Consider the following 15,627-nt stretch of genomic DNA (forward strand, 5'->3'; position numbering starts at 1 on the left):
TCTCTACCCGAGGGATTTGGCTCTGATGGTTGATCATCTTCCTCATCAGATTCTGACCATGCCCGTCTCTTGCGCTTTGAAGGTGCACCCTTTAAAAAGTCAAGCAGACGAATTATTGTCACTTAAGTTAATTCTACATTTGACTCTCGAATCTTCATATTTCTAAAATTAGACCTCCAAATCTTCATACTTGTTTGAAATAGGGGTCTTATTTTATTTAAAAACAACTTAACAGATTTGGGGTTGTAAATTAAAAACAGTTAATAATACTATGGCGTTATTTAAAACAATTTAATGAATTTTGGGGGGGTCTACTTTATAGGTATGAAGATTTGGGGGTCTAATATAGAAGTAACAAAGATTTGGAATCTAATATAACAAAACCCATTCAGAAAATAAGAAACCCAAGAAGGTAGGGCTGAATTGTACCCTGTAAACTAGATTGGGCAACCATGTTTCTAGGTTACATTGAAGTATATCATCACTTATCTATTTAATATATTTACAAAGAAAGAGAAATATATTTATGATATTTAAGATACAATAGGGCCAAGAAGGATAAGTAGGCTTAGGAGTTGGGAGAACCTTGTTGTAAGAAATTAAGAAGGATATGATAATTGCAAACTTAACGGAGGAGATGGACGCTAACAGAACCAAAACGTAGAAATACATTCATGTAACCCACCCAAAAAATTTGTACAAAGGCTAAGTCATTTGTTGTAAAATGCAAGAGGAAAAGATATTACCACGTCTTCTTCAGCATCGGAATCTTCAAGACCAGCAGCGACAAAATTATCTCGTGTTCTGTCTTCTCCATCCTCCTGATCATTCATTGGGTTCACATCTTCTCCATCCATTTCTTCATGCTCATCCTCCATTTCAGCTTCTTCTTCTTCTTGTTCTTGTTCAAACCGAGTCTTACTCTTCTTCTCCTTCCTTCTCCTTTTCCCACCCTTCTTCCTCCTCCTCCCACCATCTCCACTCTCATCGTCTTCACCCTGAGTTCTTTCTTTCCGCTTACCGCTTGGAATGCTAACGGACTTCCATTGTTCCTGCAGAACATGAATGCCGAACATGGATTGAGACCACCATGATGAATGTAAGAAACTTCTGAAATATGTACCCAATTAAAGGCAAACATTCCATCAACTTGCCATATCACTGGTATTGATGCAAGTTCAGATAATGCAAATGCCAGAAAGGTTCAAATCAAAGTACATAAAACCATAGGATAATGAGAAAGACTTTCATGTTCTTTATGGTTATGTCATGCAAAGTTAGCAGGATAGTGCTATAAGACTTTCTCTGCATAAAAAACTTTGCAAGAGAAGAAATTGCACGTGTAGTAGGAAGACGAAAACCTGACCTTAACACGCTCAAAATGTTCCTCCTGCTGCCTCAATTGCTTTAGCTCATCTTCATGCTTTCTTCTTTCTGCCTGTATCGATATAAAAAAATTATCGATAAATATGTGAAACCTGAAATAAAGGACAACTGGACTATGGGAAAAAAATGAACCGTAAAGGCCAAACTATGAATTAATGTTATGAGTTATAATTTGCCTGAAATTTCCTCTGTTCTTCAGCCTTTCGTCTAGCTTCCTCAGCCAAGCTAACCTGGCGAGCAAGCTCTAACCTCTGACGGTTTTGCTGCTCTTCACGCTCAGCTACTTCACAATGAATCTTAGCAGCATCAAGCAGGTGTTTACAATACTCTACATGGGTCTCTATCTTCTTCTCGTCAAACCCATGAGTGTGGTAACTGGATGCTGCAGACAACTGACTAAATACACGAACTGCATTTTTCAACTCTGCAACAGTTGATCGCACCTGAAATTGTTAAAAAAAGAAAAATTATAGTACAATGAATAGTCAAGGAAATAATAATAACATAACTATACTTTTTGTATCTCAAAAAAAAAAATGCATGGATACAACCGCAGAAGCAGCTTAAGAAATGGATACAACCACAGAAGCAGCTTAAGAAACCACCCGCCCACCCACCCATCTGTTCGCCATCCACGACCAAAGAAAGAAAGAAAAAAAGGAAAGAAAGAAAATTCCTAGACATCCTTGGATACTGTTACAGAGACACATTGCAAAAAAAAGACACGAAGCGCGCGTTGAATGAAGGACTTCTGAATGCAGCAATGTGATTATAGAATCAATACACATGCCTTATTTGTTTTATTATGTAGTTAGGGTTATATAACGGATCTCAGAGGAAAATAATGTTTAGCAATCAGATGAAACTATGAATTCTATGATAATAAATGGCTATCTAAAGAACAGAAGCATATGACCTCATCTGCAGTTCTCTTCGTCTTTTGTAAGGTTGATGCAGAAAACTTCTGCAATGCAACCCCCACATCAAACCGGAGTGTATAATTTGAAGGTGCCAAATGAATAGCTCTGAGCAAGGATTTTTTACATTCTTGCCACTGTTCAGCCTCATAATGAGTACGGGCTAAATATAGAAGAATCTGTGTGTCCGTGTTGTGATAGAACTTTCGCAAGCAATTTTGGTACTGCAGAAAAGCAATAGTCACACTAAGTGATGAAACAAACTTTTAGAGGAAAAAGAAGGAGATCATGTACTTGCCATTTTCACTGCCAAAGCGAAATGACCTTGAGCAAAGTAAACATGAGCCAAATTTACCCACACATCCGGCATCTGAACAAAAACGCTTCCTGAGGCAGCTTCTTGAACCTAAATTTCAAAATTAAGACCACCATAAATAAGTTATCAATGGCTATAGAAAAGAATTTGTAGATAACCAAACCTGACCTGTGTAAATATATCCTTTGAAACATCAAAGTGGCCTTTTTCAGCCAAGACAAGCCCAGCACCATTGGCAGCATACAGGTTCCCAGGACGCAGCATCAATATCTTTAACATGTCAATGCCAATTAAAACAAAAAATTATGACTAAGGTGCAGTTCAATCATTACAAAAACAGAAAAAATGTATACATTAAAGTTTAAAAAGGAAAAATTGAGGTATTTTTTAAAGCAAATGTTAACCTCAGGGTATCAAACTTAATTGGTGGGTATTAAAGTGTGATTAGGAAACTAAGTAATAATGAAAGCTTTCAGCAATAAACCAGATCCCAGAGCAAACAGGATCCCACAATTAGAGGCTCCGACAGTGCCCATAAAAATATTATGATCTTATCTCATCAAAACTTATGGACGACTCTTTTGATGTAGCCTGCCCAACAAAAAGATCATTGGTAAATGCAACTCATTTGAAGACAAGTAAGAATACAAAGAACTAAATGTTTTCATATTAGGAGACAAAATTTAAGGGAAAGGCATACTTTAGTATAAAGTTCTTTTGCCTTTTCAAGATGTGTGGCTTCCAATTTCGCACCTCTTTTCTCAGAACGAATAGCTGCAAAGTAGTTCCAATTACCCTGCCAACCTCAATACACTAACATCAGAAAACTGTAACAGCTGTCTCGCACATTAAGCAGACATCAATTCAGATGGTAATTGCAAAAGAAAAGGGGAAAAAAGAAGCTAATATGTGCAATCTTTCTCTGAGAAGTCAAAACAGCTAAGATAGCTCAAATTCATTTCCGAAAGCATGTACTTCAGATACTAAAAGACGCACCAGGTAGAATAAGATTCTTTCCCATCAGTTGCATCTTTGGCAGCACGAAATGTATCTTTCGCCTTAACCCAATCATCATTCTTTAATTCGAGACTGCCAAGCATGGAGAGAGCATTGGGGCACTTGTCATCTATCTTAAGAGCATCTCCAATCTGAATCATGCAAAGCATCAGTTCTGAGGAACAAAACATCAAAAAAAGTAATGTTCTCAAAGAACATGTTAAATTCATCACATACCAATGCAATGCTTAACTGAATGTTGTTTCGTGCTTTGGCCATGGCAGCGAGCCGCAAATAAGCATCAATATAGTCTGGATACTGCAGGGAAAACATAAAAAAGTTGTGTTAGAATCCACCAAAAACAACGACATAAACGATAAATTTAAAATCAATTGCAATAAGCTGCAAAAATATTGATTCTCCATCACCCGAAAAGATCACACTCCGTCATGGTTCTAGTTGTGAAGTATCTATTAACATGAGAATTTCTTTTAGCATCATAACCACATAAACCTGCCCCCTGCACGCACATATCCATGCACAAACACACACAAACAAGAGGAAAACACACACATGAAAGTGCACAGATGCACACATGCACACAAGCAAAAACACACGCACACAGAAGAAAAGGACACCTGCACAGGCAAACAAAGGAGAGCAAAGAGGAAAGGACCTTAAATAAGATAAACCGGTAAAGAATGCTTGCTTTCTCAGTATTATATAACTGTTCAAGCAATCTGGCATAGTTGAACAGTGTAGTAACTTTATCCCAAGGCAGCTTCAGAGATGTACCACCTTCTTCAAGTTGATGGAATAGACTCATATCCCTATACTGCATAGAGAAGGTGCTACAATCTATAGTAGAGATATTTATTTCCCCATTCAAGAAGGAAACCCAGATTCCTTCCCCCAAAGCGTCCTTGAACGTCTGTTCTGCAAGCTGAAAAAAGCCAACAAAAGAAATTAAGAGGAAAAAGAATTGCATATAAAACTCTTAAAGACAGAAACGGTTTTAGAAATCAACAAAATCCGCCAGATTAAACAAAATGGAAAAGCTTAAAAGTGAAAGAAACTATTTGGAAAAGTTGCATTGCATCACAAACCTCGAATTCTCCCTTCTCAAAGTAGAGAACTCCTATGCTGTTGAGTAATTCTATTGGTACTTCTTCACCACCTTTCTTTATGAGACTAAGAGCCTGTGGGAATGAAGGAATGAAGAACGAAGGCAGAAAATTGATAAACAATGGCAGAAGCTAAAAAATGGTTTAGGACAGAAAATAAAAGGTGTTAAAAAAAAAGTTGATCTCAAAGGATTGAAGCTAACCCATCATTCATCCCACTCATCCTGATCCTAGAAACTTATAGTGAGAGTAGTACTTCATTCTTTAACATTTTGCCATCTCAACAAGTAATTTTTTTTAACCATATGAAGATGAAAGGATCAAATATTTACTAGAAAATTGATTGCATTAAATTTATTGACGTTCGCCTCTAAAATCCTGGCATGAGATTCTCTGTTTAAATGTTGACATGTAAATAGATTTTGATCTGAGAATATTTCTTTGGGTTTACACGCCAAAAGTATAAAAACAGACATGGAGATACCTTTATTGGGAGCCTAAATGGCAGAAGCAATATAGAAGATGTCTGGTGCAAGATATAATATTTGGCTTGCTCTCAATATGTTTTATTTATAACCTATTATGGATCCTAGAATAAGATAAACTATAATCAAATCACGCTATATAAGATTTGCAATTTTCTATCTACCTTAATTCTCTTCCAAAAGCTCCACGGGTACTTGTACTTTCTATCTTCAAACTGTAGATATTTTTGTAAACCTATATCCTAAACATCATAATTACAGGGAAGTGCTTTCTTTTGCAGGTTCTGAGAGGGAAAAAGAGGAAATAATCTAAATTAATCCTATATTGCTATTGAAAAAAATAAAATTTAACGTTAAAAAAATACCTAGTAAAACTATCTAATGGAAGTGTCATAGTCAATATTTGTCAATAAATACACAATTCCAGCACAGGAACGACTCACTATTAGGTACTAGATAAAACCAAACGCAAAAGTGAATTCGTCTAGACTATCAAGCATGACGCTGAGGAAAGGTTCATACCGTTTTAAATGCATCTAAAGCAGCGCCAGCATCAGATGATATCAACAATTCCCCAAGCTCCATAAACGCCTACACCAAAATCTCATCAAAAAATAATGCAGCATTGCTAAAAGCTCCAAGGAAAAATAGTTTACCTAACACAATACAAGTGTTATTCAAAATAGGGAAGAAGGTTGCAGTTTATGATGTCCCATAACAACAACAATGTAAATTAGCATCTCATCATGATACTGCCACCTTTACATTCACATCAAAGCTAATACTACAATAGTCATGGGAAAAGAACATAAATGTTATCAAGCCAAGGTAAGGAGAAGGCAACCCAGGCGAGGGACCTGCTCACAATGACATAAATGGAAAATTCTCAGGTTAACTAGCCCCTATTTACCAAACTCTACACATACACACGCACAAACACACAAAGGAAAAAAAATCAATATCAAAAGAATTGAAACAAAACGATGGCATGCCATGATGGTTGATAATTAACTTCTTGCAAAGAGCCCATAATAAGTTTTGTACAAAAAATGTATCAGATATCCCCCAATCCCTCGGTTTCCCACTTCTTTTCCTCCCGCCATCCCTCTTTTAAATCTATAACCATTTCCAATCTAACCCTCCCATAAATCCTTGTTGTCATTAATAAATACCAAGCAAAATCCTTACGTAAGAATATTTTTGTTTGACACCATAGCCTCTTTTTCAATCTCAACTTCTATATGATTTAAAATGCTTGACTTCTGATCAAGCTTAGCAAGATAGTATTATGACAGAGAGGCTTGAGCTAAGCTAACCTTATATAGTCAAATAAACAGGACACAGAACTGGATGAAGGAAGACAACTCAATATTGTACCTATCAACTACAGAAGTATATGGACACAAGTCTTTACTTTTACAGTAAGGTATATGCTCATAAGTCATAAAATAGATTAGGTAATAGTCAGTAGGCTCAACATAAATAATGACTTAAATATTAGGGAGTAAAATTAAATATCAAAGACAAGAGCACCATAAAAAAATGACAATTCACTGCATCGGACAGATAGTAGCAACAATATACTATGCCCACTAAACGTCTCTTCAAATATGAGTTATCTAGTATATCGTACTAATATGCAAGTAGTTGAGATAATAAAGGAAAACAAGGAAACACTAATAGTTTGGTTCTAATATTCAATTAAGTTTAGCATAAACATAAGAAATAACTTCAGATAATGCTGCAAAACTGGCTGGAATTTCAAGAGAAAAATAAGGTGGCATCATTGCTTCTGAACCAAATAGAATGTAGTAAGTGGTCTAGCAAGCAACAGAGACTTGACCTCTATGCTTAAATTACCTAGGCATATATTTCGATAAAGAGTAAAACATGATGATTAAAAAATAAAGCGGAGTTCTATTACCAAACAAAATGCTTACCTGAGCATCTCGTGGGTCAATTCGTGCAGCCTTGCGGAAGATTTCCAGGGCCTTCTCATTTTGACCAAGCTGAACATAAATGTGGCCAATAGCCTTTTAAAAGGAAAAAACCAATCAGATAAATAGCCAAACAAAATAATAAATTCAAATTTCAAGAACAATCTTTTTTTCCTGTCATATTTACCTTCATGCACTCACAATTTTCAGGGTAAACCGCCAACACCTTCTCAAAGCTTGAAAGAGAACTCCTAAAATCTCCTAATTTTAGTTGGACTTGTCCCAAGCCTACTCAAGAGATCAGTGCAGCAAGAATTAACATAATCAAAGGATAGGAAAACATGAAATCAAGCATGACTGCTAGATGAAAAAGAAAATGACATGCAGCCATACAACCATTAGAAAACTGACCTCAATATAAATTAAAAAAAAATGTTTTTGACTCTTTAACAGGCACGTGTAAAGCCCATATTTTCAATCATTCATATATAATTATATAAAAGCTATGCCTTTCTACAGATCAAGGCATTTGCTATCTGTGAAATACATGAACTACAGAGATATTATGCGCACACAGTATGCTCGCAAGAAATATAGTGGTGTGCAATTGACAAATTCTCAGAGATATTCCTACAGATGTTAAATGATTTCTGTAAGAGGGTAAATCAGCAGCATAATTCATGTCCTTCTAACATGTGCAGGCTTAATGCAAGTAGTTTTCAAGGATGTGCCAGCTATTTCGATGATTGCCCTAAAACACAAATCTGCAGAGCTTTAACCTCACTATCAAGTAACAGCACTGTAGTAAGGGTAACAATGCACAACAGAGCTTTCTCAAAATCATGAAAGCATGACGAAGCAGAGGATAGGCTTAAAAACGCATACCATAAAATGGCAACACAAAGTCTTGTGGCCTATTAATTTCTTTGACAGACGCCATGTAGTAACGGCCAGCTTTCTCGAAATCACGCTACACTTGAAATAGATATGGTAAAGGCGATTAATAGTAAAATGAAAATAACAAAATATCACACCTGAAGATGCATAATCAATATTCAATATTCAACATTCAACATGTTTTTCACCTTGCTGTGGTAAGACCTTGCCAAATTGTAGTATGAATGTGATTTTGTCAAGCCATGGTTGCTTGTAGCTAGAGCAGTCTCAGTTAACTGCTCAACCAAAAAATGCTGTCCAGTAAAGAAAAAGTGATTTGCTAAATGATTTAGCGCCATTGAACAATAAGGGTATATTTCAAAAGCCCTTTGCATTTTCTCCATTCCGTTGCGAATTCCATAAGCTACAAAAAGGAAACGATGTGAAGGTGATCAAGATATGTTGAGCCGAACTCCTCAGAAGAACCAAAACCAAGAGAGAAGATGCACTCCAACAAAAGATATATGATATCATTCACTCATAAATTTAACATTGCACATTCATGTTACCTTCATTTGTTTGCAAATCCATGATTCCGAGAGCAACTAGAGCCTCAACACTTTCTGGATCTAACTACACAACGTAAATCATAGGGGGGAAATCAGAAACACATAAAGGTATGTCAAAATAAACATATACATATGGGACCACATAATTAACTTGCCTGTAGGACTCGGTGAAAGGCCTGTCGAGCTTTCTCGGACTGACCTAGTCTGTAGCGACATAGAGCTATACCAAGTCTCACAGCTCCAGGACAATTAGGATGCACTTGCAATGCCCTCTACTCAAAGTTTTTAAAACAAGTTAACAGAGCGGTCTACTTACAAATTGAAGTTAAATCCTTGATATTACTTTGAAATTTAAAAAGATAAATAAAGTCAGAACATGAGAAAATAAACAAACCTTAAATAACTTCAAAGAGTTTTTATATGAGTCCGTAGCTTTATACTGCTCTTGGCTTTCTCCCTGGTTAAACTCAACACAAGCCTGAAAGAGAAATTCTGACTCAAACTACAGGCATAAAATTCCTAATATACAGCTTCGCCAACGAACAAAAACCAAATGCTGAGATTCAAAAAGAGATTTAGGCACACGAACGTAAAACTACATCAGAAAGACTCATTATGCAATATTAGCCAAGCATAATTCATCACATCATCATCCCAGTCACCATCAAAACATTTAGATGTTGAGAGAAGCATAATTCATCACATCATCATCCCAGTCACCATCAAAACATTTAGATGTTGAGAGAAGTTAGGGGAAAAGGAAAAATAAAGAATAGGTGATAACAGTCACCATCAAAACATTTAGATGTTGAGAGAAGTTAGGGGAAAAGGAAAAATAAAGAATAGGTGATAGATTACATGAAGGTATCAAAGACAGCTATATATGGCATATAAAGCTAAATGATGTCCCTCACCATAATAACAGAAAAAGAACGAAATGATTAATATTATCATCTAGTCTTTTTTCCATCAAACTGTCAAATACATCAAAAAAAGTTAAATGAAAAGATGACATAATTTTACAAGTGGTTGTATCAAGCGTCTAAGTAGGTGAAGAACTGTTGGTAAAGGAAATCATCGTCAGGAGAAAGGCTTGTCATGAATCCTGGAAGGATGCGTAGGAAAGTCTACTATTTAACGTAGAACAACTTTCATTTGGAAGATCACAAAAGATGTAAAGAAAATATTTCAACATTGAATAGTAGACTTTCATTTTTGGGAAGAGCATACTCTTCTACTAACTTTAAATTGTGTGATTCAACATTGGTATAAATCCTAGTTTCACGAGTTGTGAAAACTCAAAACAAGTGTGAAATTTTCTCTTTATCCTTTTTCTTGGCTCTCTAGTTTCCTTTACAAATCTCAGATGCTGCCTGAAACCATCTCCAATCATTTAGTATCATAGCCAAGTTAAATGATAAAAGAAACAGCTCAAAGATGGTTCCACACTATTTAAAATTTGAGATTTGTGATGAGAAGTCGGAGAAAAAAGAAAGATAAGGAGCACTTTTTAGACTTCCTTTAGGGTTTCACACTTTGTATAACTAGTATTTCACACCCAAAATTGCATCAATCTAAAACTAAAAGAATGCTAATTTCTATTTCAACGAAATTAGAATTTTCAAAATCATTTTCGTCCTTCTTGTTAAAGAAAAATCAGTTTACAATTATGAAACTCAAACACCGATAATTTAATTCGCATTATAAAGCTTGTATCACAATAAAACAAAAGATTTTCCAAACAATTAGGCTGTACAAATTCCTAAATCAACTATAATGAACAAATAAATTATCTTGACAATTAAAATCCTAGATATTAAAGTCTCAGCCTATTTTTCTCCTTTTATTTCTAATAGTGATTTTCGCTGCTACAATTATTGTCCCCTCCTTTTCTCTTCATTTCTTCTACATTGACTTTCCAAATGAAAGTCCCCATTCTACATCACCATAAAATTCGTGCAATTTAAGCTCATGGAGCCAAAGACAAACCTCCAAATTTATCCTTATCTAAGAAAAAGTGCAGAAAGAAAGATTGTTACTAGAAACTTAAGATACAAATAAACCTAAAGAGCAAAAATAAAAGATGTCCCATAGAGTAGGACTTAGTAGAATGAGCACACCTGACCAAGAAGAGCAGGGATGTTATTAGGATCTTCATCCAAAACTATTTTAAAGAAACCAGAAGCTTGCTGGAGGTCACCTTTGGCCACAAAAAGATGCCCTGCATAAATATGTAAAGTTGATGGATAACTGATTAGCAAGTGCAACTCATTGATAATATAACAATTTCCCACTAATGTCTCACAATAGATTACGGAAAAAATAATGATAAAAGAAAGGAAAGTCGGCCCTTATTGAACAGTTAGACTACAATCATTTTTCTTTATATAAGTGAGTTTGATACACGTGATAAATGTTTAATATCGGTATTGGAAGCCCAAATAGAAAAGATGGAAGACATTATTGAGCTATGCATAAGAACCTAATTTCTGATAGTACATCCAGGATGTGGAGCATGATTTCCTAACTGGTAATTTGTCTTTGGTATTTGGTCTTTGATTTCATGTACATGATGTCTCCAAACATGTAAACTGAATCAGGAGCCACTAGTTTAGAAAGTGCAAAATAAAAGTAAAAGATAAAACCAGTGCCCTTTATACATGTTTCACATGTTCTCTTCTAGAAACATAGTCAAATATAACCATGAGGTTTAGCCAAATAATTATAACAAGAATCTGATATATTGAAGAGATAAACTAGACATCAATTAGATTTGATATTATTAAACTACAATTTTAGAAATAATCTTAATTTTTCTTAGAGTCTATCCAATCAAACTATGTCTAGTCAAAGAAAATCTATTACTATTATTCTATTACTATTATTATTTAAGAAAAGCCGCAATTTCGGTTCTACCCGTGTGTGTCAAAATCTCAAAAAATTCAACATGTCCTCAACATTGCACACCAAAACTAATTAGAAGCACAAAATTGGAAAGATCAACATCCTAACTACCATCCACTACTTGATAACTACCCCCACTCCCCACATTTTCTAATAGTAAGATACTTTATATCATGCGGCAATAATTTTCTAAAAAAATATTCATATCAGTTAAAAAAAAATTACGCACAACTTTACCATGTAATGCATGCATTGAATTCACCGGAGAACTAGTAAGGACGGAAGAAAACTGTTATTTAAGGATTAAGCAACTATTAGAGAGGAAAGTAAATAGTGTGAACTTCAAACTGTTACCGTGATATTGAAATGTGAGGCAAGGGTACCTATTACTACATATCACACAGGCATATCTGTTTCGGGTGGCGAGGTGTGTGGAAAAGGCACAGGTTAATGAATGAACAGTGATACTATAAAGAATTAATACAAGAATGCATCAAGTGAATTGCATTTTAAACATTGTTATCGATAAAAAAAAAGTTCTGCTATGTAAGCTCTTTCTACAAGACACTCACCTTTACCAATCCACGTCGATGGTTCGTGAACATCGATCCTTGATGCTCTATTGTAATATTGAGTTGCTATCTTAAAATTCTCGTTATTTTCTCGTTTCATCTCAAGCTTCCCCAGATAAGTATGATATGCCCCCAAAGCATTTAGGATAGCAATCCGCTCGTACTTCACATCAGCATAATACTCATCGATTTCTGCAACACGAACAATATCATAAACACATAGTGCTCGTTGATTTCAGCAACATAAATAACGTCGGAAACAGTAGCACATACATGCAAAAGGTAAATATATAACGCAAAATATATGCACGGCTATTGGGATGGGTGGTGATAATAGAAACAACATAAAGCAATTTTAATGAAACGATGCCCATCAGTTATCTCTTTGCTTAAAATGATCCTTTTTTCTAGCAATTTAGAGGGAAAAAACACTTGATATCGAGTACCTGGACCCGAACCTTCCTCCAAAATTTGCCGAAACTGTTCGATTTTTCCTTGCTTGAAGTATTCTCTCTGCACGACCAACAACGAAACAGCAGTTTATAGATTATTACACTCTGAAAGTTTTTAGAAGTAATTGGCGAGCCAATCAAGAAGTTTAAGCCCCAACTAAGTCTAAAAAATTCCTCGCGAGGCTGAATCTTGAAAAAATCTTAATCGGGTTCAATTTAGGGTTTAGCGACTGACCGCGATGATGAGCCAGAGATCGAGAGGGGCCTGCTCGGCTTTGAGGATGTCGAGGATGTCGGAGGCGTCCCTCGGCAATTGATCGAGGGCGACCCTGACCTCCTCCTCTGAGTTCTGGACTGGTATGTAAACCGACGCCATTGCTCGAGCGACCGAGCGCCTTGTCAGTTCGCCGGAGCTAGGGTTTCGATCGATCGATCGATCGACCGCCGGGTTCTCCCCCGGGGAAGAGAATGAGGAGAGAGAGAGAGAGAGAGAGAGAGAGAGAGAGAGATGCTATCGGATTTGGGTATTAGGGTTTAAGTGAAAGCTTTTGCAGGATTCGATAGCCCGAATAGACCTTTAGAAAGGATTGTAACTTCAGCATTGGCCATATTTGTTTGCACGAAAGTAGCTAAGGGGCTGTTTGGTTCGCTAAAAAAATTGGAAATGAGAAGAAAATGAAATGTTTTCTTAACTATTGGTCCATTTCTTGTGTTTGGTTTACTTCTTAAAAGTAAAAAGAAAATGAGATGAGATGAATTGTCATTATATTATTGGATGATGTGAGTGATTTTTAAATAAAATTTATTGGAGGTTCTTTTCTTGTGTTTGGTTGGCTAAAAAAATAAGGAAAAAACTTAAAAGGAAAAGACTTTCCTTGTTTAGATTCCTTTATTGTGATTGGTTCATTCTTAAAACTAAGAAAAGAAATGAGATGAGATGAGTTGTCATTATATTATTGGATGATGTGTCCCACACTTAAGGAAACTCATTTCCTAGTTTTTTTTGGAGGAAATGGGTGGAGATGAAAGTTTAAGGAGATGAGATGAGTTGTCACCATATTATTGGATGATGTGATTGATTTTTAAATATGAGATGTGATGAGATGAGATGAGTTGGATGATGTGATGATAAAAATAATATTTTATTAGATGTTGGATGATAAAATAATATTTTATTAGATGAGTTGGATGATAAAATAATATTTTATTGAATGTTGTGGTAAGTTTTAGGAATGGAAATGGTTGAGAATATGAAATGGGAGATTTCCATGCTCTCATTTCCTATTCTTGGTTTTTAGGAAACCAACCAAACAGCCCCTAAATGAAGTAGACGAAGTTTCTCCTATTTTAATTAAAAAATTATGTTTGTTTTTCTGAAAAGATTATTTTAACTACTTTCATAAATGCAGATGTGCTATCTAGATGGCACTCATGCTTCCTAGAGTTTTTTCCGCCTTTAAAAGCTCAGAACGAGGGGAAGTGGATAAAAAGTGGGTTCCACTTAAATTAGAGATTTACAAGGGCAGATGATTTTAAAAAATATATTCAATTTTTATCCAAACAAACAAATAAATAAAAAAAAGATGATGAAGTACTATTTCTGCTACTTCTAAAAATATATGAAACAAACAAAATAAGTATTATTTCCGCTATTTTCTACTTCATAATTGAGGAAGTTACATTTTTGATTCACTTCTTACTTCTACTAGTTACGTCCATCCAAACGGACCCTATAGTTGTTTACGCAGTTTTTTAGGGGTAATTAGCACTTTAAGAACTCAAAGTTTCATTTATTTTGCACTTATATACCCTCACTTCTCCGTGAAGATTTTAAAATATATACTCGGAAACTTCACCCTGAAGTTTTTAAAATATACACTTTGATGCGTGCTATTTATTTATACAAACGTGAAAATGTCCGTCCAAGAATATTTCGTTCGACTCGTGCATGCTACTTTAAGATTTTTTTGTTAATTATACTGTTAAAATCTACGTTAATTTGTTTAAACCTACTTCAATTCTATTTTGCAATCGATTATGAGAGGACTGAACAATAAATTTCATAAATTAAGGATTAAAGTGCTTTTTTAGTATGCGAGTTAAAAGAGTTTTTGGAATAATATTATCACATCGGATAATAGTAGATATTAAGATGCAAAATTTGTAAATCTCAAGGTATATGAGCGGCAATAACGGGTTGGCGGAGCCGCGGAGCAAAGACAGAAACCCGTAACCCGGAAACCAAACTTCAGTTTTTCTTGTGAAACCAAATCCAGAATCTCCGGCCCAAGCTAGAGTCCATACAAAAACGGTGACCCAGCCCAACCGCCCAAAAACAAAATTGAGAAATCAAACACTTCATTAATCTTTAGTAAGATCACAGCGAGCAAAAAAGATCCCGAGGAGGAAGAAAAAGGTTAGGGACATTCTTAGGTAAATAATTTATTCTTGTAATTTATTTTTTAATCAAGAAATTTCATTAACACATGTAGTTTTTCCTTGAGCCACTGTTTCGTGAAATTTGTCCGTTGATGAGGGTGATTGGCGACGTACATCATCTATGTATTCTAAGTTGTTTAAAATTATCATGTCAATACCTTCTATTATGCAAATGTAAAAAAATTCACCATAATGTTCATGACATTCACGTGTCATTTTTGACCTCCTTAACCTTTAACGTTTGTTGAATATACTTTATATTTTAAAACAGAGCGGGGGTATATGTTAAAATTTTAATCTAGATAGGTTTAACAATAAATTTAATAATATAAATAATTAAAAAGTTCTAAAGTTAGCATGTAAGTGACATGTGGAAACATTCTGGTGAAAATTTTCACATCTGCGTAATAGAGCGTACGAGCATGCCAATTTCTAACAACTTAAAGTATGTTGCGGAACAGAACTGAGGGTATGCATGCAAAGTGAGCGACTCAAACCATACGGTATTTAAGTGCTAAAGCTTCCGTCTCTCACTTTTTTTTTAATTTATAAATTTATTTTTATATACCAATCTCTTACTCTGTAGCTTTTGGATTACATTTGCCTACCTGTATCCGCAACCCACTTGATAGTTAATTTTTCCTTTTTAATGAA

General features: G+C 35.2%; 1 protein-coding gene across 1 annotated transcript; it reads right to left on the reverse strand.

Annotated features, from left to right (window-relative positions):
• Positions 6–13,122, reverse strand: LOC109825425 (protein CTR9 homolog; the record flags this gene model as incomplete). Its single annotated transcript, XM_020392283.1, has 24 exons — positions 12,770–13,122; positions 12,529–12,595; positions 12,083–12,274; positions 10,727–10,827; positions 9,001–9,084; positions 8,762–8,878; positions 8,607–8,670; positions 8,247–8,461; positions 8,047–8,131; positions 7,349–7,449; positions 7,165–7,257; positions 5,747–5,815; positions 4,722–4,814; positions 4,292–4,558; positions 3,853–3,933; positions 3,612–3,767; positions 3,320–3,415; positions 2,788–2,889; positions 2,602–2,709; positions 2,303–2,527; positions 1,563–1,829; positions 1,367–1,438; positions 747–1,052; positions 6–89 (listed from the first exon to the last, which is right to left on the reverse strand). Coding segments are annotated over exons 1-24 (3,186 nt in total), but the record flags the coding sequence as incomplete, so codon positions are not given.

Source organism: Asparagus officinalis, chromosome 10, assembly GCF_001876935.1.
Source record: "Asparagus officinalis chromosome 10, Aspof.V1, whole genome shotgun sequence".
Taxonomy (NCBI): domain Eukaryota; kingdom Viridiplantae; phylum Streptophyta; class Magnoliopsida; order Asparagales; family Asparagaceae; genus Asparagus; species Asparagus officinalis.